The sequence below is a fragment of the Cynocephalus volans genome, chromosome 10 (assembly GCF_027409185.1).
Source record: "Cynocephalus volans isolate mCynVol1 chromosome 10, mCynVol1.pri, whole genome shotgun sequence".
In the NCBI taxonomy this organism is placed as follows: Eukaryota; Metazoa; Chordata; class Mammalia; order Dermoptera; family Cynocephalidae; genus Cynocephalus; species Cynocephalus volans.
Genome location: NC_084469.1, coordinates 32,490,239 through 32,511,342, shown reverse-complemented (window position 1 = coordinate 32,511,342; position 21,104 = coordinate 32,490,239). Strand labels below are relative to the sequence as shown.

Here is a 21,104-nt window from a genome sequence, read left to right as displayed (position 1 = left end):
GGTGTGTTTGCGTCATCGCGCCACGCCACCACTAGAACCGGGGGGAAGATGGCGGCAGCCGTTCTTAGTGGGCCCTCCGCGGGCACCGCGGCTGGGGTTCCCGGAGGGACCGGGGGCGTCTCGGTGGCGGTCTCGGGCCCGCGTCTCCGCCTGCTGCTCCTGGAGAGCGTTTCTGGGTTGCTGCAGCCGCGAACGGGGTCCGTCGTTGCTCCCGTACATCCCCCAGTCCCCTCGGTCCCACATTTGCCCGGGCTCTTGTGCCTATTGAGGTTGCACGGGACGGTGGGCGGGGCCCAGGTGAGTCCGTGGCTCGAATCCCCGCGGCCCTGTGGGAAGGTTGGCGCGGCACGTGTGCGGGGTTACGGTGTGCTGCCGCTGCAGGGGAGGAGGGCTGAGTGCAGAAAGCGCATCCAGCTGTCAGTCTGGACGAGATTTAAATATTTCTCCTTTATCCGCTGTGAATTTCTCCAGAGGAAAAAATGGGCCTACTTCTCTTTTGCCGGGCACACAGGAATGGATTATATTTCAGACTCTGTCACTCACTAGCTGTATGATCTTCATCCTCTTTCCCTTCTGATGGTATCTGTTTGGGGGATTGTTTCAACTGAGTTAAGGGACGTATTCCTTTTTTTTTTTTTTTTTTTCCGGCTGGCCGGGACAGGGATCCGAACCCAAGACCTGGGGGTTATGAGTCTGCGCTCTAACCGACTGAGCTAACCGGCCAGCCTGGACGTATTCAACAAATAAGTATTTATCGAGTTCTTACTGAAGACTAAATATTGTACTAGGCGATCCAATTACAGACGTGATGGCGATGAACTAGTGCTGTGAAACATGGGAACTGAATAGCAGGGAGCCTCTAACCTAACTAGAGACACTAAAAGTGTCCTTTATAGCGAAAGAGAAAAAACTCTAGTCCAGAATTCTGTAGGGTCCACACGTTGCACTTAGTTGTCGTGTCTCTTTAGTTTTCTTTAATATGAAATAGTTCGGTCTTTGTCTTATGATCTTGACAGCTGAAGAGCACAGGATAGTTATTTTGTAGGATACCCCTCAGTATGGTTTGTCTGCTGTTTCCTCATGATTAGATTCAGGTTATGCGTTTTTGGCAGGAATACTGCAGAAATAATGTCATTCTTGCTGCCTCATATCAGGAGGCACATGATATCATTTGTGTAATTACTGGTGATGTTAACTTTGATCACTAGGTTAGGGTGGTATCTGCCAGGTTTCTTCACTGTAAAGTTATGATTTTTCCATTAAGTGTCTTGTGGGGAGATGAGTAAATGTCTTGTGTCTTGTGAGCCTTTCACCCATTGGTTTTAGCATCCATTAAAGGTTCTTCCCTGAATGGATTATTACTGTGATGGTTGTTCCATTGAACTCTTTCCATTTAGGTTTTCAGCTTAACTATGCCAAAACAACTGTTTGCTGGGTATTATGGTAACTCTTGAAGGTCACTGGTTACCATCAAGATATTAAGTTCAAAGGTCAAATTTGGGTCCTCATATTACTTGATCTGTTTTGGTACAATTGATTATTTCTTCATTCTTGAGAAACTGTCTTCACTTGACATCTGGGATACGTCTCTTTCTTGATTTTCCTCTTACCACACTGGTCACTCCTTTCCAGTCTTCTCCAGTAAAAACTGGATCTTTCTCATTTCTCTGACCTTTAAAGATTTGAGTGCCCCAAAACCCAGTCCTCACACTGCTTCTCTTCTCTGTTTAAACTCATTGCCTTGGTGAGCTGATCCAGTCTCCTGGCCAACAACTTCCAAATCCATTTCTCTAAACAGGATTTCTCCTCTTAACTCCAGGCTTGTCTACCCAATGCCTATTTGGCATCTCCATTTTGATGTTTAATAGACATCACAGATTTAACATTATCTGAAACTGAACTGAAACTCTCACCCCCCAAACCTGCTTTTTTCCCTTTATTCTTCTTTTCAGTAAATGACAACTCCGTCTTTCTAGTCGCTCAAGTGGAAAACCTTGGAGTTGTCTTTGCCTCTTCTCTTTATCTTCCATCCATATCCAATTTCATATCAGATCCTGTTGGCTCTACCTTCAAATATATCCAGATTTTGACTGCTTTGTGTCTCCATGAATTACCACATTCTTCAAGCTGTGGCATCTCTTGCCTGGATTATTATAGTAGTCTCCTACCTCATCTGCTTCTGCCATCTCAACAGGGTAACTCAAGTGTTGTTGATTTAAAAAAAAAAAATTGTAGGGCCAGCCCGTGGCTCACTTGGGAGAGTGTGGTGCTGATAACACCAAGGCCACGGGTTCGGATCCCTATATAGGGATGGCCTGTTAGCTCACTTGAGAGAGCATAGTGTTAACAACACCAAGTCAAGGGTTAAGAGCCCCTTACCGCTCATCTTTAAAAAAAAAAAAAAAATTGTAAGTCAGATAATCTGTCACTCCTCTGTTCAATGGCCCTTTCCCCCAGTGGTTTTTATCTTATTCATAGTAGAAGTCAGCAGTCGCCTATATGGCTGTACAAGATCTGGCCTTGTTACCTTGACCATCATCTTTTATTACTATTCTCCACCTGCCTCTCTCTCATACAACGACAAGTTGCCTTCTTGCTGTTCTTCAGATATGCCGAATGTGCTCTCATCTCACAACGTTTGCTCTTTTCTTTCCTCTGCCTGAAACACTTTTTTTATGGTTATCAGTATGCCTTTTTAAGAAAATGACTTTATTGAGTTCTAATTCACATACTGTAAAATTCACTCATTTAAAGTGTACAATTCAGTGGTTTTTATTATATTTGCAGAGTTGTGCAACCGTCACTGCTGTCAGTTTTAGAACACTCATCACTCCATAAAGGAACCCTGTACCCGTTGGTTGTCACTCCTCATTGCCCACCAACCCCCTTCTGGCTGCCTCCATCCCTAGGATCCATTAATCTACTTTTTTATCTGTATAGATTTATCTATTCTGGTTATTTTATGTTAGCGAATGATACAATATTTAGCCTTTTGGGTCTGGCTTCTTTTACTTAGCATTCAGTTTTCAAGGTTCATCCAGCTACCAGAACATTATTCTTTTTTATGGCTGAATAATATTCTGTTTTATGGATATACTACATTTTGTTTATCCATTCATCAGTTGATGGACATTTGGGTTGTTTCCACTTTCTCGTTATTATGAAAAATGTTGCTATGAATGTTCTTGTAGAAGTTTTTGTGAGCACATATGTTTTCATTTCCTTGGGTATATACCCGGGAGTGGAATTGCTGGGTCATATGTTCATTCTGTGTATGACCTTTTGAGGAGCTGCCAGACTGTTTTTCCCAGTGGCTGCACCATTTTACATTTTACCAGTAGTGTGTGAGGGCGAGAAGATAATATGTCTTGTTTTCACTTTCCTTTAGGGCTCTCCCTAAATGGCCTTTTTAGAGAGGACTTTTGTGCTCACTCTGTTACATAAAGTACTCTCTCCCTTCCCTCCCCCTCGCATTCCTTTCCTTCCTTACTCTGCTTTATTCTTCCCTATAGCACTTAGCAGCATAAGACATACTATGTATTTACTTTATCAGTTTATTTTTGGTCTTCTCTAACCAGAAAATAAGCTACCCAGCACTAAAAACTGTCTCACGTGAAGATGTTAAATAAATATTGAGTAAATGAACATTTCCCTCCATAAGAGAAAGAACCTTATTTATTTTATTCAGCTCTGTATTCCTTCACCAAACCCAGTGCGTAATATGTGTTTGTTGAATGAAGGACTGGTAGGGCTGGCCCGTGGCTCACTTGGGAGAGTGTGGTGCTGATAACACCAAGGCCACGGGTTCGGATCCCTATATTGGGATGGCCGGTTAGCTCACTTGGGAGAGTGTGGTGCTGACAACACCAAGTCAAGTGTTAAGATCCCCTTACCGGTCATCTTTAAAAAAAAAAGAAAGAAAGGACTGGTGTGTACTATTAGGGAGATATACAGGTGCCATGAGAGGAGTCTGGCCCTTCGGGATGGAGAGTTTACCTGTAGGAGGGCTATGAGGAAACATCTTGCATGGGCTCCCAGAATGTGAGGGAAGGAGGGAAGGATTGGAAGGAGGACTCTGGTTGACTAGGTGTGTGCTGGCATTCTTATAGCTATAAGGAGGCCAGGAATAGGGGGAGGAGGATTCATTTGGGAGTGAAAGAAGAAGGATAACAGATGAGTTCATTGTCCATTCAGCAAGCCTTTATGGATGTCTCCTCTGTGCTAGGTGCTGTCCGGTGATACAGAGGTGATGCAGCCCATTTTTGAAGTCTGGTAGTGGGATGAGGTGGGCTGTCCTCTGGTTAGCACTAATTTATTGGGTGGGGCATGGGGGAAGGGGTCAGGCAAGATATAACCTGAGGAAGGGCTGAGGGATAGGCTGCTGTGTATGTTACCCACAAGAAAAAAGGGCAAAGGCTAAAGGCCTCTAGGGATGGTCTTTTGGCCTCAGAGTAGGTGTGACTTCAGAAAGGCTTCATAGATGCTGGGCAGTAGAGGGCTTGGAGAATTTTCCTGTGTCCTATTTAACATGCTATTCCTGACTCACTTCCCTGTTTTTTTTCCTCTAGAACCTTTCAGCCCTTGGGGCATTGGTGAGTCTCAGTAATGCACGTCTCAGTTCCATCAAAACTCGGTAAGTCTTTAACCCTGTTTTTTCTCCAGGGGGATGTTCTCTTAGGAAGGGGGCTATATGTACATCTTTCAATCCATTGTCAGCACCCCATGTATTTAAGAGATTTCTCCATTCCCAAGAGAGTGAGCTCATTTGAGTTGAACTCCACCTTTTCCAGCTCACAAGTTTCCTATCAGCTCCCTTCTTTCCTTGCTGCTCCCACTCACTCCAAGTCCTCCAAGTATTTTAGGAGTTAGAAACCACAGTGGATCTGGGGGTGTAGTCTTGTTATAGCCCAGTGAAAATAAAGGAACAGTCAGTTGCTTTCCCTGAAGCCTAGCCTTCACCCACTTGTCATCACCCTCTTCTTCCTTGTAAGGTTTGAGGGCCTGTGTCTGCTGTCCCTGCTGGTAGGGGAGAGCCCCACAGAGATGTTCCAGCAGCACTGTGTTTCTTGGCTTCGGAGCATTCAGCAGGTGTTGCAGGTGAGGATTCAGCCTCCTCTCTCTCCTCCTGCCCATCTTTTTCCATCTTAGATGTGGTACGTTCTTTGTGGTTTGGACATTTAGTTCTGAAGACAGAATATCAGGAGCAGTTTCCTGATACTGGGGGGAGGGGAGGACAAGCTTCAAATAGAAATATCCTTTAAGGGCCGAGCCCGTGGCGCACTCGGTAGAGTGCTGCGCTGGGAGCTCAGTGACGCTCCCGCCGCGGGTTCGGATCCTATATAGGAATGACTGGTGCACTCACTGGCTGAGTGCCGGTCACGGAAAAAAAAAAAAAAAAAGAAATATCCTTTAAAAAACTTTATTTATTTATTTATTTATTTAAAAAAAAATTTTTTTTTTTTTTTTTTTTTAAAAGATGACCGGTAAGGGGATCTCAGCCCTTGGCTTGGTGTTGTCAGCACCACGCTCAGCCAGTGAGCAAACCGGCCATCCCTATATAGGATCCGAACCCGTGGCCTTGGTGCTATCAGCACCGCACTCTACCGAGTGAGCCACAGGCCGGCCCCCCAAAAATTTTTTTTTAAAAGATGACCAGTAAGGAGATCTTAACCCTTGACTTGATGTTATCAGCACCACACTCTCCCAAGTGAGTCACGGGCCGGCCCCCTTTTTAAACTTTTTGATATTTTTATCCACGGGGTTATTTTAATTCGTCTGACCTTTCATACTCTGTAACCTCTGACAGTTTCACTTCTTTGTTAGCTTTTCTAACAAGTGACATCTCTAAAGTTCTTTTTTCTAGGTTTGATTTTTTTTTTTTTTTGGCTTACTCTTTTGTTCTCTTTTAACATTTTAATTCCCCACTCCCTACACACATTTACATCCTTTGATGAAATCTTAGTTATTCAGCAAGCATTTTATGAGCACATTTGGCAGATGATGTGCTAAGCTATGGGGAGACAGTGATAAGGTGTACATGGACCCTGCTTTCATGGTGCTTAGAGTCTAGTGCAGGGGTTGGGAAACTTTTTCTATGAAGTAAATGCTTACAGATAATAAATGTTTTAGGCTTTGTGAACCATATATGGTTTTTGTTGCATATTGTTTATTTGTTTTCCGACCCTTTAAAAATGTAAAAACCATTCTTAGCTTGTGGACCTTGTGAAAACAGACCCTGACAAACGATAGTTTGCTGATCCCTTTTCTAGTGGAAGACACTTTAATTGAATAATTATACAAATGGGTGTGAAATGATAAACTGAGGTAGGTGCTATGTAGGTAAAGACTGTAGTTCTCAGAACAAATAACAAGAAAATCTGACCCCAACTGGGGTGGTTTGGGTGATGGTGATCGGGGTCAGAGGTTCAGGGAGGGCTTTTCTGAACTGATCAATAGGAGTTAATTAGGCTAAGAAAGTGTTCTAAGTGTGCAGAAGTCCTGAGAGAAGAGGAGCTTGGCTTATTTGAAGATTGTAAGCACATTGGTGTGGCTGCAGTTGATGAGATGTTCCCGGGGAGGTATGTAGATGGGACCACGCCATGTATGGCCTTGTATACCATGCTGAGGATTTTGGTTTTTATTCTCAGAGCAGTGGGAATTCATCGAAGGTAGTAGCGGTGAGGAGGAGGTGGTGGTGATCACATTTTCATTTGAAAATTTTACTCTGGCTGCTGTGTGGAGAAAGGATTAGAAGGGAGCAGAACAGAAGCAGAAAGACCACAGAGAAGGCTATGTAAGTAATCTAGGAGAACATTCATGGTAGCTTGGACTAGGTGGTGGCAGTAGAACTGACAAGATGTAGGTGGGTTTGAGAGATTTAAAGGCAAAGTGGACATGTCCTGATGATTGATTAGTGTCAGGGAGAGGACGCATCCAGGATGACTTCTGGATTTTAGAAAATTGAAAGACAGCCAGTTTCAGAGGGGAGGGGAGAAAATACCATGTCTATGGCCTTGGGCATTCAGTAGAAGCCCTCTTAGTAAGCATCTCTAATCTGGTGTGAATGGAAATAGCCAGGTGTCTCAGTATGGTCTCTAGTGGGTGGGGGCCTTGAGATGGTATGTTTTACAAGGGGGAAGAGGCTTCAGCATTTAGATGGGAGTTGAAGCCAAGGATGAGGATGCGATTATCAAGATGAGTTCTTGTATGGACTGGATTTTAAGGCACACCACATTAATGGTCAGGTAGAGAATGATGATCTTATAAAAGAGACTGAGACAGAGTGCAGAAAGGAGATAGCTGTGGGTTTGATGGAAACCAAGGGGAGAGGGAGGAGTCATTTCTGTTTATGCTCCTGTGAGGTGGAATAAGACGTAGACTGAAAATTGTTTATCAGAGTAGCATCTCCAGGGTTGTATGGCCGTAGTGAAAGTGTTTTTGGTGGAGCAGTAGACACTGAAACCAGATGGGCATGGGATGAGAAGCGAATGGGAGAAGGGAAGTGGAGGTAGGGAAGACAGGCTGTCCTTTCAAGACCTTTGGCTCTAATGATAAGGGAGAGAAATTTGACAGTTACTGGGATTTAGCAAGTGGAGTATGAGCACAAGGAAAGAATTTTTTTTTCTTTTGTTTCTTTCTCTCTTTTTTGCTTCTTTTTCTAAGGAAAAAAAATTTAAGATGGAAGATACTTGAGCACATATAAATGTCAGTGGGAAGAATCTTTTTGAGAGGGACTGGCTAGAAATACAGGAGAGAGAGAGCTAGTTGCTGTGTGAGGTTCTGAGAAGAAGGGAGGGTATGGTGTCTACAGCATGGTGGAGGGATTGTTCTTGGTTAGGGGAGGGAGTACCTCCTCTAGTAGGAGGGAGGAGAGTGGGTGGATGAGTATGAGGATTAGGTTTTCAGGCTTGGGGGTGGGAAGCTAAGGCTCTTCCCATCTTTGGGCTTTGGTTTTCTCTCTGAAGTTGTAGACAAGATTTTAAAGAGGTGACGGTGGTGGGAGAAGCTGGGAGTTCGAAGTTGGAGGAGATTTGAGTAATGGAGGGAGCTAGCCAGGGAGAAATGCAGGAGGATTTGTGGACAGTGTTGAAGGCCCATTTGTAGTTGGTAGGCCCATCTATTCTTACTTTCCTCGTAAGCACTCTCATTTGTTTTGTTGACACATGGCCTTTTCTGGTCTAGCAGGAGACACGTGCCAAATGCTTTTTCCTTAGATACATGTTAATTTTCCAGCAAAGTCCATCTAAATCCAAATAGTTTTTTCTTTATGAGTTCCAGGGTAGGTTCGAGCCACCTAGAAGCAAGCTTGGAGAGATGGGGAAGTTTTGTTGTGTCTGAGACTTATTTTTCAGTCTGAAAAGTACTCTTCTCTGTTCCTAGAAGAGAAATATAGTGTGAGAGAATCAAAACACTCTTGATGTCTTCTAGTTAGTCAGATCTTTAAGGTGAGGCTTTGTTGCTTTTTTCCCCCAAACAAATTCCTAGGACCTCAGATACCCTTAATACTAAAATGTAGACCCTTGTTCTTTCAAATATGTTACTTTTGGGGCTGGCCGGTTAGCTCAGTTGGTTAGAGCATGGCGCTGATAACATCAAGGTCAAGGGTGCGATCCCTGTACTGGCCAGCTGCCAAAAAACCCGCCTCAGAAACAACATATATGTTACTTTTGGATACTCCATATCTCTCATGCCCTTTTTTCCTACAGATAGTGGATTTGATGGTAATATTGACATTAACTGTGGTGTTTTTCAAAAGCCCCATATTATTCTATCCCCATTCCTTGTCTTGGTAAAGTCAAGGTGAGGTTGTGGTGTTGTTGCTCTTTAGTCCCAGGACCCACCCCCCACAATGGAGTTGGCTGTGGCTGTCCTGAGGGACCTGCTCCGATATGCAGCCCAGCTTCCTACGCTGTTCCGGGACATCTCCATTAACCACCTCCCTGGCCTTCTCACTTCCCTGCTGGGCCTCAGACTAGAGGTGAGACACCTCCGCAGTCCCCCCACCTTTTGGACCCTGGAAGTGCTTGCCCTCACTCCCACTGTTTGGATTAAAGAATGTGATGGGAAGTGACTGGGGAATAGGATTGAAGAGGTAAGAAGAGGGAGGGGCCAAGAAAAAGTGACTTTATGGAGAAGGGACCTTGCGGGGAGCAGGGGTGAGATGGGGAGTTACAGGGGTATTGGGCTGTCAGCCTGTCCCTTCTTCCTTACTTTCTGTTTTTCCCACAGTGTGAGCAATCAGCATTGGAGGGAATGAAGGCTTGTATGATCTATTTTCCTCGGGCTTGTGGTTCTCTCAAAGTAAGTATTCATGGAAATTCCTCTTCCCACCAACATAAGTCATGATAGCTTTCTTACCTCAATTCCATTCCTGAGATTTCTAAACACCTATTTTCGGATTGTTTTTTAAAGTCACCTATCTCTCCACAGCTATGATTATACCGCCCTGTAGCAATTATTTCATCTAATCATTATAGATAAAGAAATAGGAATTAAGTAACTTGCCTAAGGTTAGCACAGATCAGAACCTATGTCTGATGCAGAAGCCCAGGCTCTTCATCATGGTCTCCTTCCTCTTTCTGCCCTGCTTTCTCTGTATCTCTAGAATGCCCTGCCCATTTTTATATCATCCTTTCTTTGTTCCTGAAGCTCTTGTAATTTCCTCCAGGAAGCCTTCCTGACTCACTCCTTGCCTAGGATAACTCCCTCAACACTTCTTTCTCCTTATGTTCTTGACTAAATCCCTCTGTCACTTCCCCACTCCTTCCTCTAGGTTGTCATGACCCACACAAGATGACTGTACAGCAGAGCCTTCCTAGATCGGATGGGCAGGGTGTATGTGGGTCAGGTGTATGAGGGAGGAGGTCAGTGAAAGAATTACACAGTTTTATTTACAAGGATATACAATAACAGATATGGTTTACAAATTCTATCAAAGCAGTAACAGTTGAAGGGCCATTTGTAATTGGCACATTTGCTATTTGCAGTATAATTGGATGTCAGCTATACCAACCAACTGAGCAACCAGCCAGCCCTTTTATTTTTTAATGGCTGGCTGGTAGGGGGATCTGAACCCATGACCTTGGGGTTGTAAGGCTACTCTCTAATTTTTTTTTAATTGAGTCATAATTGAGTATACATATTTTTGAGGTTCAGTGTTGATGTAAGTTGATCAAGTCACTACTATTAGCATATGTATTATTACAGATCGTACTTTATGCTCCTTGTCAAATCTCTCCCCATCCCCTCCCTCCATCCCCCCCACCTGAGATAACCCTAGATTTCTTCTCTCCTTCTGAAAGAGTAATGGTTACTCTGTTGATTTGTTGCCTAGATGATGTGTCCAGTGCTCAGAAGGTGTGTTCAGGTCCCTCACTATTATCTTAGAGTAGATGCTGCTTCTGTCACTCTGGAATGGGCTTTGTGGAGAGAGACGTCCTCTTCTTTTCTTTGGTCTCCGCTGATGACTCTCCTTGTGTCAATGTACTCGAGTAGCTGGTGGGCCATCTGCACGGTGGTTGTGGCGTCTAGCTGCTTTTGCGGCCGCTGTGGCTATTGTGGTGTCTGTGGTGGGCCATCTACATGGAAATGGTGTTTTTGTTGTGCTCCTTGTCTGGTTGCTGGAGGAGGGGTCAGTCCCTGGCTCCACGCCTCAGGCCCCCAGGCAGGCCCGTGGCAGCGGCAGTGTGCCTGGATACGGGAGGAGGGGTCGGTCCCTGGCCCCATGCCTCAGGACCTCAGGCAGGCCCCCAAACATTTTTTTGATGGCAGCTGTTCCTTAAGAGAAGTAGATTTTCCTCTGTAGATTAAATGTTCTCTCACTTTGTTATACACATCTTTGGTTTGACAAACCATTGGGCAGCCCGTTAGTCAGAAGCACGAATCTATAGAGAGCTGTAATTTGTAGCAAATTAGTAATATTTTTTATAACTGGTGTGGTTTAACTGTCAGCTATCAGTATTATCAATGAAGGGGGAGTTTGCCATTCAAATTGTCTTGAAAGTAAGATTTCATGGTTTTATGATCAAATCAAGAAAGCAAGCTCTTGAAGAAAAGGAACTGGTATTTAGTGGGTATCCACTATGTGCCAGGTACTCTGATGAGTGTCTAAGATGTGTTGTCTCATTTTATCATTTTAAGTTTTCTGTGGAATTGGTATCACTGCATTTTACACAGGAGGAAACCAGCTCAGAGGGATTAAGTGACTTAAACACAAGCTTGTATGTGTGGTAATTGCAAAACCAGGGCAGATAGGTTTCAACACTGATGCAGCTCTGATCAATTGTTAGCGACTGTGTAGATCGCTGGCTTGAGAAGGTTGAGTTAGGTGCGGAGCTCCATTGGCATGTGTGCTGTGGTCAGGAAGTGGTCCTTGTTATGGCTTTGGTAACTGGTTACTTGCAGTACCTGAAAAGTCCCTGAGGTGATGATATTTCTCAGTGAGCATGGGGTCATGTCCTTACTGATTCTTTGTTTTCATATGAATGCCACTAATCACAGCTAATAAAATCTTTGGGTAGGCAGGACAAGACTTTTGTCAGTAATGTGTTTGGAGTAACTCATGGATTTTACCAAACATTGGTAAAGATTTTTTATTTTTTATTTTTGGCAGCTGGTCCATACAGGGATCCGAACCCTTGACCTTGGTGCTATGAACACCGTGCTGTAACCAGTTGAGCTAACCAGCCAACCTGAAAGCTTTTTGTTTTAACTGAAATTTTACTGTTTAGTAAAAACTGCCTTTCTTACAAAATGTTCTGTAAGTAAACTTCATACATTATACAGGCTAACCGTTTGTCCCTGACTGAAAATTTGTGAGATTTTACTGCAAATGTCTATTTCAGTTCAGCTGTGTTTGGTATCACCTCTCTTTACCCCCATGTAGGCGGGGTTGGGGGAATTGAGTGTTACCTCCAGGGTAGAAATCTGAAATTCATGGAGACTAGAATGCCAAGTGTTCCTCTGCTGTTGCCTCTTAATTTTCAGTGTGAGTAGTCAGGAGAATCCATGTATAATTTTTTTGTCAGACACGGTAGTTTTGAAGATATGGTGTATGTTTTTCAAACCAAACAATAAAACGTTCATGCAGTGCTCCAGGGTATGACTACCTTTATTTCTCTAAGAATAAAGTGTCATTAGAGAACTCTCTGTTGAGGATTTTGGCTTTGACTGTTGCCAGCACCTCAGGTAAACTGTTTTGTGCAAAGGCCCCAGGGCAATTTGTACTTGGAAAAATTTTGTAGACCAGTACTAAGGAAACTTAGTAATTTCCATTTTGCCATTTCAATAATTGCCGTTTTGAAGTGTTTCTTTTTTTCATGCCTCAGATGCTCCCAGAGAGCTGTTACAGTTTCCAAGTTCAGGGTTACACTTCCCAAATGATATGTCTCAAGCATTCTGAGCCCATGAAGTCAATCCCTGCAGAGACTTTACCTTACTCCCTCCTCACTGCCAAATTGATTAATAGTTCCTTGGAATAAGTGAGAAGACTAACTTCACTCTTGAGAGATACCCAGGACATACTCTGTGTGTGTGTCTGCGTGCATACACGCATGTTTTGAGTTCCAAGTGAGCCATTACCTTGCTTTGTGGGTCAGTCAGGGCAGACTTCGTGGTCAGAGCCTTGTCACTTCACTGTACTCTGCTTTGTTGCAGTCACATAAGCAGACTTCTCTTGGCCTCAGCCCAGCTTTTTGAGCTGGAGTCTCAGGGAAAGCATGAGCAGTAAGTTGGCCAAAAGAGCCAAGTGCCACTATAGCTGGGGCTTTGGCAGCCCTCTAAGAACCATCGTCCTTGGAGAAGCTGGTGAATCAGGAGACCTTGGGTGGTTACTCTTCTTTGGTTTGAAGTGTTCTGAGACCCTACCACATCAGACATGCAAATATTCTCCAAATCCCATGGGACATCATTCTCGATCTTCTCCTGCCTGGGATCAGCTGTAACAGTGCTTGTCTCATGGTCAGTAAGAATCCTGAAGCGTAACGGGGAAACTAAATGTAGTTCCTGCCACAGGGTAGGTAGGAGAGAGTCTTTGGAATGTTGATTTCTGAACCACACACTGATGTAGGCTTCTGCTCCTAGTTTCCTCCCTAAGTCTGCTGCCATGTGCCTGATGTGTCTGCTGATTTGTCTTCCATGAGTTTACCTTTGTGCATGTGATTCTTCCACCCCATGGAAAAAGTCAATATTCCCTAGTCTGGGATTTAAGGCTTCAGTCTGCTTCTCCATTGACATCTTCGATTCTATAGCTTTCCCCGGTGTTTCTTCCTGTCTGGCCTCATTATATGGATTCTACTTTTTTCTAAGCTCAGCTCAGTCCCATCCTCCCTAGCCTGAGTGTCATTCCTCTTGACTCCCTCTCTGTCCCCACTCTGAGCAGTGCCAGTTTGGTTCCAGGTACTTGTCAAAATGCATGGAATTGCAAGGGAAACTGATTCTGTTGAAATGTAGTTATCAAGATAGTTTTAAAAATTGTGATAGAATAGTATGTGCTTCTTTATTAACATGTTAAATAATAAGATCTAGAGGCAGGTCTTATAACTACCATAATTTCAAATTAATGATGCATGTGAACAAGATTTCAAGATATGTTACAATTAGGGCTGAGCCCGTGGCGCACTCAGGAGAGTGCGGCGCTGGGAGCGCTGCCATGCTCCCGCCGCGGGTTCGGATCCTATATGGGAATGGCCGATGCACTCACTGGCTGAGTGCCGGTCACAAAAAAGACAAGATATGTTAAAATTATATTGTGAAATGAAAATAAGTGAGTTTTACTGGTGATAGTCACAGGAACTGTTGATATTACTGTGACTATTTGTCTACATTTATAATTGAAGGAAACACTTCATTTCATTGATACATTAGTGAAAACGATGTAATTTTTTTTTTCTCATCTATGTTCACAGGCCCCTTTGAGCTCACCCCCAAATAAATTGTGGCCCACAGGTTAAACACTCCTCCTGCTCTGGTGCCTACACATAGCAGGCAGAGAAGATGTTTGCTGACTGACAGGTTGCTGCTGTGAGATTTGCTGCCTTAGTTCTCCCCCACCAGCCCACCCTTCTCTTTGACCTTCACCTGCCCTCATACCTCTGGATAGTGCCTCAATTTCAGCTTGGACTCTCGTGTCTCTGTCTAAGTTGGTAGACAGCTGGAGTGTAAGGATTGTTGTTTTTCAGCACTCTGTGTCCTTTTGGCTTGAGGGAGATGACTATCATTTTACAAAAACTGGCAGGAGGGAACCCAGCTGTCTGTGGGGTAGGGGCCAGACCCTTTCCCCCTAAACAGGAATCTGAGGACCAGAGCTGACATTCAGGATGTGTTTCTACCACCAAAGCATGTCTCGTCCCAGGCGTCAGTGCCCTATAGAGTGCTTTGCCTCCTGTGTCTGTAGGAAAGAAAAAGACCTGAGCTTAGGGTTTGCTGTTGGGAATGGCCAGGGTGTATGTTTCTGGCTCTTGGAGCTGATTCACTAGCCTCTTCCTTTTTCCCCCTCGTCCAGGGCAAGCTAGCCTCATTTTTCCTGTCTCGCGTGGATGCCTTGAGCCCTCAGCTCCAGCAGGTAAAAGAAGGGAGGGAGATGGAGAGCCTGGGGATCTGAGCCTGGAGCATCTCCTATGGCTCCTCCTTAGCTGTTCTGTGTATTACTGCTTTGGGACCATGTTCTCACCTCTGTCCCTGTTCAAATGCGCAGGCCTCTACTGCTGCCTTCACACGCCCATCTGAGTTCTTTGGCTTCATTGTCCCTTCTCATGTTTCCCTCAGAGCTCTCTTTGATCTCTGTCTCTTTTGGGCATTAGTGGGGTTGGGGGTTCTGTGGCTGGGTTGGATTCCTGTCTGACCACCTTTCTGCCCTTTCTTCTGCAGTTGGCCTGTGAGTGTTATTCTAGGCTGCCCTCATTAGGCGCTGGCTTTTCCCAGGGCCTGAAGCACACTGAGAGCTGGGAGCAGGAGCTGCACAGCCTGCTGGCCTCACTGCACAGCCTGCTGGGGGTCCTGTATGAGGGAGCAGAAACAGGTAGGGACCATGGCTGGTAGTCAGTGGAACAGTGATTGGGGAGCTTGGCAGGAGGGAACGGGGTGGCCCAGAGAGGTGGGTGAGGCAATTGATCAGTCTAGGCAGAATGGATTAGAATATTGGCGGGTCATTCACCACTAATGAAAAAGGAGGGGATGGAAGAGAGACAATGTACAAGGAGGCTGTGTTTCTGCCCAGCTCCTATGCAGCATGAAGTCCCTGGAGTAGAGACGCTACTTTCGCCCTCAGAAGATGGTGGTGCCCATGTCCTTCTCCAGGTTCGGCAGAGGTTTTCAGGACTGGCTCGCTGCCTGGGGCTCATGCTCAGGTGTGTGTGGGTGTTGGAGCAGGGGCCTAGAGCAGGAAGGGTTCAGATGGGAGAGGCGTCTTCATCATGAGGAAGGAGATTAAGGTGGGTTTGGAGTCATGCTGGGGAGCCTGCTCTGAGGGGCTCCCTGCTCTGATTCTCTTTAGCTCAGAGTTTGGGGCTCCTGTGTCCGTCCCTGTGCAGGAAATCCTGGATGTCATCTGCCGGACACTCAGTGTCAGTGGCAAGAATATTGTAAGTGAGACCTGTCCTCTGTTCTGAGCCCTTGCTTAGGACCCCTGGCAACTAGAAAGTAGTGTGGGACCTAAAGCTCCTCAAACAATGTTATCCCTGAAGTTGTCCCACACAGATCCTTATTTTTATCTAAGTACCATCACTCCCGGTGCTTCCCCAGCACATGTGCGCACTGTCAGAGTGGATTTGTTCTCATACAGCGGGACTGCTTGTGGCTAATGCTTCCCTAGGGGAGGGTGAATTTGGGGATCTGTTGAGTCGTTGTTGAGAGGCTCATCCATTCCTCTCCTTACCCGCTGTCCAGGGTCTGTTTTAGAGGATGGAGGTTCGATTTTGTTTGGAGGACTTAGGTCAGAGGGTGGGTTCCTTACCTATTTGTATTTATGTACCTGGTCACACACACCCCCTCTGTCACCTCTTCTGGCTCTCTCTCTCTGGCTCCTTATTTTTCCAATTGTTTCTCCAGAGCTTGCCTGGAGATGGTCCCCTGCGGATTCTACTGCTGCCATCTATCCATCTTGAAGCCTTGGACCTGCTCTCTGCGCTCATCCTCGCGTGAGTGGCTCTGGGCAAGGTGTGGTGAATGGACTGGGACATGCTGGGAACAAGGGTCACCTTTCCGTCTCTGCCCCCAGGTGTGGAGGCCGGCTCTTGCGCTTTGGGGCCCTGATCAGCCGCCTGCTTCCCCAGGTCCTCAATGCCTGGAGCTTTGATAGGGATACCCTCCCTCCAGGCCAGGAGAGGCCTTACAGGTGACCCTCCAGGAAGGGAATAAGGAGGAGAAGGGGTGAGCGTATGTGGGTGGGTTGGTCTTCTGGGATGTTGGCTCTCCATTTGTAACCTTCCCTCTTTGCTCATATCACAGTACCATTCGGACCAAGGTGTATTCTGTATTAGAGCTGTGGGTACAGGTTTGTGGGGCCTCGGCAGGCATACTTCAGGGGGGAGCCTCTGGAGAGGCCCTGCTCACCCACCTGCTCAGTGACATCTCCCCACCAGCTGATACCCTGAAGGTGAGTGAGGCCTCGGCTCCCATCCCAGTACTCTCATCCTGTGCCCTTTGTCCAAATGTGCTTTCTCACCAGACTCTGTCTCCCAACTCTGTCCTTCCTTCCTGTGTATCTGTGTGTGTGATTTATGTTTCTCTCCACCACCAGCTGCGCAGCCCCCGGGGGAGCCCTGATGGGGGTTTACAAACCGGGAAGCCCAGCGCCCCCAAGAAGCTAAAGCTAGATCTAGGGGAGGCTACGGCCCCGCCCAGCCACCGGAAAGGAGATAGCAATGCCAACAGCGATGTGTGTGTAGCAGCACTGAGAGGTGGGTGAACCCTGTGCCCCAGACCCTTAGGGCTCTGCGATGGCCTGGAGTGATAACCCAAAACCAGCCTGCTTTATAGAGGGTGTATATAAAATGCAGAGCCAGCTAAAACCCTACAGAGAGGCCAGGAGAAAGAGTAGAAGCAGAAGCAGCCATGCAGCTCCAGGACTTCAGGTGGAATCATGGGTCCTGCTGTCAGACTGAGGGTTCTGACAGTTTACACTGCTCCTCCAAGGTCTCAGTTATCTCATTTATTCAGCAAACACTTTGCACGTCCACTCTATGTACCAGGTATAGTAGTAGCACTTGGGAGGAAACCCCTGCCTGTGGAGCTTACATTCTCCCCAGGCAGGCTGCCTGTTGGAGCTTCTGCTTCCAGTGCAACTGCTAAGCTGTAAACAGAAGTTACTAGACAGATACTGTGCAGTTAATGGGTGACTTTCCTTTGGGTCCTGTGTATTTCACTGCCTGTCACTCCTCCCCGTGTGAAGGGAAGAGCCAACTCTCCCCAACTATATAAATGTACATTTATAATGTTCTACCTATATTATCTCACTTAAGTATTGTCAGCAGCCCTATGTAGTAGAGGTAGCAGTTATAGTTGAGAAAGCCGACTTAGAGAAGTGAGGTGACTTGCCTGAGGTGGCAGTGGCAGAGCTAGTGCTCACCTTGGCCGGTGTGCTTCAGAAGCCTGTGCTGTTCATCCTGTTAGCAGCCTGCCTCTTACACACCACTCTCCTTCTCCAGGCCTCAGTCGGACCGTCCTCATGTGTGGGCCTCTCATCAAGGAGGAGACTCACAGGGTCAGTGGAGCCTGGTCCCGTAGGGGCTGGGGAAGGGGCCACCGCTCTGTACATGGTGGGGTGTGTGCCTCAGAGCTGGTCCACTCCAACCTGGGAGTAGGCCAGAGAAGGGTTGGGTAGTCTTGGCGCTGTTTCTAGGTGTGCTCTCTGTCTTTTCCAGAGACTGCATGATCTGGTCCTACCCCTGGTCATGGGTGTCCAGCAGGGTGAGGTCCTAGGCAGCTCCCCATACACCAGCTCCTGCTGCCGCCGTGAACTCTACCGCCTGCTGCTGGCACTGCTGCTGGCACCTTCTCCTCGCTGCCCGCCACCTCTCACCTGTGCCCTGCAAGCCTTCTCCCTTGGCCAGCGAGAAGACAGCCTTGAGGTAAGTGCTGATTGGGGCACTTTGGTTACTGGATTCTCTTGTTTCTGATGCTGATGGATCCTGCCTCTCTGGCCCCATGTGACCCTGTATTGCTGATACTCACACTCTCTTTTTCTTCCTTCCTCAGGTCTCCTCTTTCTGCTCAGAAGCACTGGTGACCTGTGCTGCTCTGACCCACCCCCGGGTTCCTCCCCTGCAGTCCATGGGCCCCACCTGCCCCACGCCTGCCCCGGGTCCCCCTCCTGAGGCCCCATCTCCGTTCAGGGCCCCTCCCTTCCATCCCTCGGGCCCTGTTCCATCTGCAGGCCCCATGCCTTCCACAGGCCCCATGCCTTCCATAGGCCCCATGCCCTCTGCAGGCCCCATGTCCTCTGCAGGCCCCATGTCCTCCTCAGGCCCCATGCCTTCCGCAGGCCCCGTGCCCTCAGCACGCCCTGGACCTCCAGCCACAGCCAACCACCTAGGCCTTTCTGTCCCAGGCCTGGTGTCTGTCCCGCCCAGGCTCCTTCCTGGCCCTGAGAACCACCGAGCAGGCTCAAACGAGGACCCTGTCCTTGCTCCTAGTGGGACTTCTCCACCTGCTATACCCCCGGATGAAACTTTTGGGGGGAGAGTGCCCAGACCAGCCTTTGTCCACTATGATAAGGAGGAGGCATCCGACGTAGAGATCTCCCTGGAAAGTGACTCTGATGACAGTGTGGTGATAGTGCCTGAGGGGCTGCCGCCTTTGCCACCCCCACCGCCTTCAGGCACTACACCTCCACCTGCAGCCCCCGCTGGGCCACCGGCAGCTTCTCCTCCTGTGCCAGCCAAGGAGGAGCCCGAAGAGCTTTCTGCAGCCCCAGGGCCTCTCCCACCGCCTCCGCTCCCACCCCCACCTGTTCCTGGTCCTGTGACACTTCCTCCACCCCAGCTGGTCCCTGAAGGGACCTCTGGTGGGGGAGGGCCTCCAGCCCTGGAAGAGGATTTGACGGTTATTAATATCAACAGCAGTGATGAGGAGGAGGAGGAAGAGGAAGAGGAGGAGGAGGAGGAAGAGGAAGAGGAGGAGGAAGAAGACTTTGAGGAAGAGGAAGAGGATGAAGAAGAGTATTTTGAAGAGGAAGAAGAGGAGGAGGAAGAGTTTGAGGAGGAATTTGAGGAAGAAGAAGGTGAATTAGAAGAAGAAGAGGAGGAGGAAGAGGAGGAGGAAGAGTTGGAAGAGGTCGAAGAGTTGGAGTTTGGCTCAGCAGGAGGGGAGGTAGAAGAGGGTGGACCTCTGCCTCCCACCCTGCCTCCGGCTCTGCCTCCCCCGGAGTCCCCCAAGGTGCAGCCTGAGCCAGAACCAGAACCCAGGCTGCTGTTGGAAGTGGAGGAGCCAGGGGCAGAGGAGGACCATGAGGCTGAGACAGCCCCTACCCTGGCCCCTGAAGTACTCCCCTCCCAGGGGGAGGTGGAGAGGGAAGGGGGAAGCCCTGCAGCAGGGTCACCTCCTCAGGAGCTTGTTGAAGAAGAGCCTTCTGCTCCCCCAACCCTGCTGGAAGAGGGGACTGAGGATGCGGATAACAAGACACCACCCCCACCAGAGACATCTACAGAAGAAGTGATGGAGACAGAGTCAGAGCCTGCAGCTCTCCAGGAAAAGGTGAGAGGGCCGGGCAAAGAGAGCACCTCTGGGGTGGGCAGGTGGGCCTGGCGGGAGAAGGGGTTGCAGCTGTTCATGTTAGGGAAGAGGTTTGCCCCAGACTGACCCACTCCCTCTGTGTGTGTGTGTCTCTTTCAAATCTTGTCTTTGTCCTTAAAAGGAAGAGGATGACACAGCTGCCATGCTGGCCGATTTCATTGATTGTCCCCCTGATGACGAGAAGCCACCACCTACCACAGAGCCTGACTCCTAGCCCTCTTCTACACCCTCCAACCCTCGTTTCCAATAAAGTTATGTCCTTAGATATTGACTGCTGCTTCTGCCTTTTGCCACAACTGGGTCCCTAGCCAGAAGCCCAAGTGTCTTCTGGGCTTTTCAAGGTATCTGTAGTATTCCCCAAATGTTTCCATATCTGTCCTGTTGTCTCCATTGTCCAGAGGAGGAGGCATTGACTTAAAGGGGTAATAGATTGTCCTGTCACTCAGCAATTTAGTGTCAGAATTTTAGAATTTTTGCCCTCTTTCATTTCTGATGCTAAATACATGCAGGGTTGCCTGTCTAGTAAAGACTGCGATGAGTTGGAAGATGTAGCCCTGCTTTTGAGTTTGTAATCTAGAAGTGGGAAATGTGTGGGGAATTGATGGCATTAATTGTCCTAGTGACTGAACTTGTGTAAACACATCCACACATGCACACACAGCCCTTGGTCTGAAAAAGGCTGAGAGATTGCAATGAAAGTTTAGAAAATTATGAAAAGAGGAATTTAGTCATTGAACTCTGTGAAATTTTATCTTTGGGCATCTCAAGGGGGCATCCACAGTGGGTATGGAGAATGAGCTCTTCCCAGTCTTGTCCTTTCATTAACATTATCCCAGTCCTCCTCCCATTCTACCCACTCGAGGGATCTGGACATTTCCCAGCCAGTGTTTGGTCCCTTTAAGCACTAATATTTCTTCCAGGCCTTGTGATGCATGATTGAGCAGGAATCTAGAGGTGTGTCTAGGAGAGGGTGCCAACCAAGATTTATGGGTTTGAGCGAGGGCCCCATGAATTTTTCTTTTTCTTTCTTTTTTTTTTTTTTTCTTTTTCATGACTGGCACTCAGCCAGTGAGTGCACTGGCCATTCCTATATAGGATCCGAACCCGCGGCGGGAGCGTCGTTGCACTCCCAGCGCCGCACTCTCCCGAGTGTGCCATGGGCTCGGCCCGCCCCATGAATTTTTCACTCATTCAGTATATTCGTCTATTTCTATTGCTTACAAGAGAAATACCTGAAACTGGATAATTTGTAAAGAAATAAAATTTATTTCTTACATTTTCAGAGGCTGGGAAGTCCAAAGTCTGGGGAACATGTCTGGTGAGGGCCTGTTCTTGGTGACAACACAGCAATGCAGGGTCTCACATGGTGGATGCCT

General features: G+C 47.2%; 1 protein-coding gene across 2 annotated transcripts; it reads left to right on the top strand.

Moving 5' to 3' along the window:
- Positions 1 to 32: 32 nt before the first annotated feature.
- Positions 33 to 19,999, top strand: PELP1 (proline, glutamate and leucine rich protein 1). Of its 2 annotated transcripts, XM_063112020.1 has the most exons (17): positions 33 to 297; positions 4,569 to 4,633; positions 4,992 to 5,097; positions 8,828 to 8,977; positions 9,229 to 9,300; positions 14,501 to 14,560; positions 14,866 to 15,016; positions 15,215 to 15,344; positions 15,491 to 15,578; positions 16,045 to 16,133; positions 16,214 to 16,330; positions 16,444 to 16,591; positions 16,736 to 16,895; positions 17,643 to 17,698; positions 17,859 to 18,065; positions 18,193 to 19,689; positions 19,850 to 19,999. In XM_063112020.1, exons 1-17 carry the CDS (start codon positions 49 to 51, stop codon positions 19,940 to 19,942), a joined length of 3,438 nt encoding a protein of 1,145 aa, XP_062968090.1. In that variant the 5' UTR covers positions 33 to 48; the 3' UTR covers positions 19,943 to 19,999. The 2 variants fall into 2 exon arrangements, with proteins under 2 accessions (XP_062968090.1, XP_062968091.1); XM_063112021.1 differs by lacking the exon at positions 16,214 to 16,330.
- Positions 20,000 to 21,104: the final 1,105 nt, after the last annotated feature.

Coding starts and splice junctions, on each gene's coding strand:
- PELP1 (XM_063112020.1), top strand. CDS start 49: ATGGCGGCAGCCGTTCTTAGTGGGCCCTCCGCGGGCACCGCGGCTGGG. Junction 8,978..9,228: donor TGCTGGGCCTCAGACTAGAG/GTGAGACACCTC, acceptor TTTTTCCCACAG/TGTGAGCAATCAGCATTGGA. Junction 17,699..17,858: donor TCAAGGAGGAGACTCACAGG/GTCAGTGGAGCC, acceptor TGTCTTTTCCAG/AGACTGCATGATCTGGTCCT.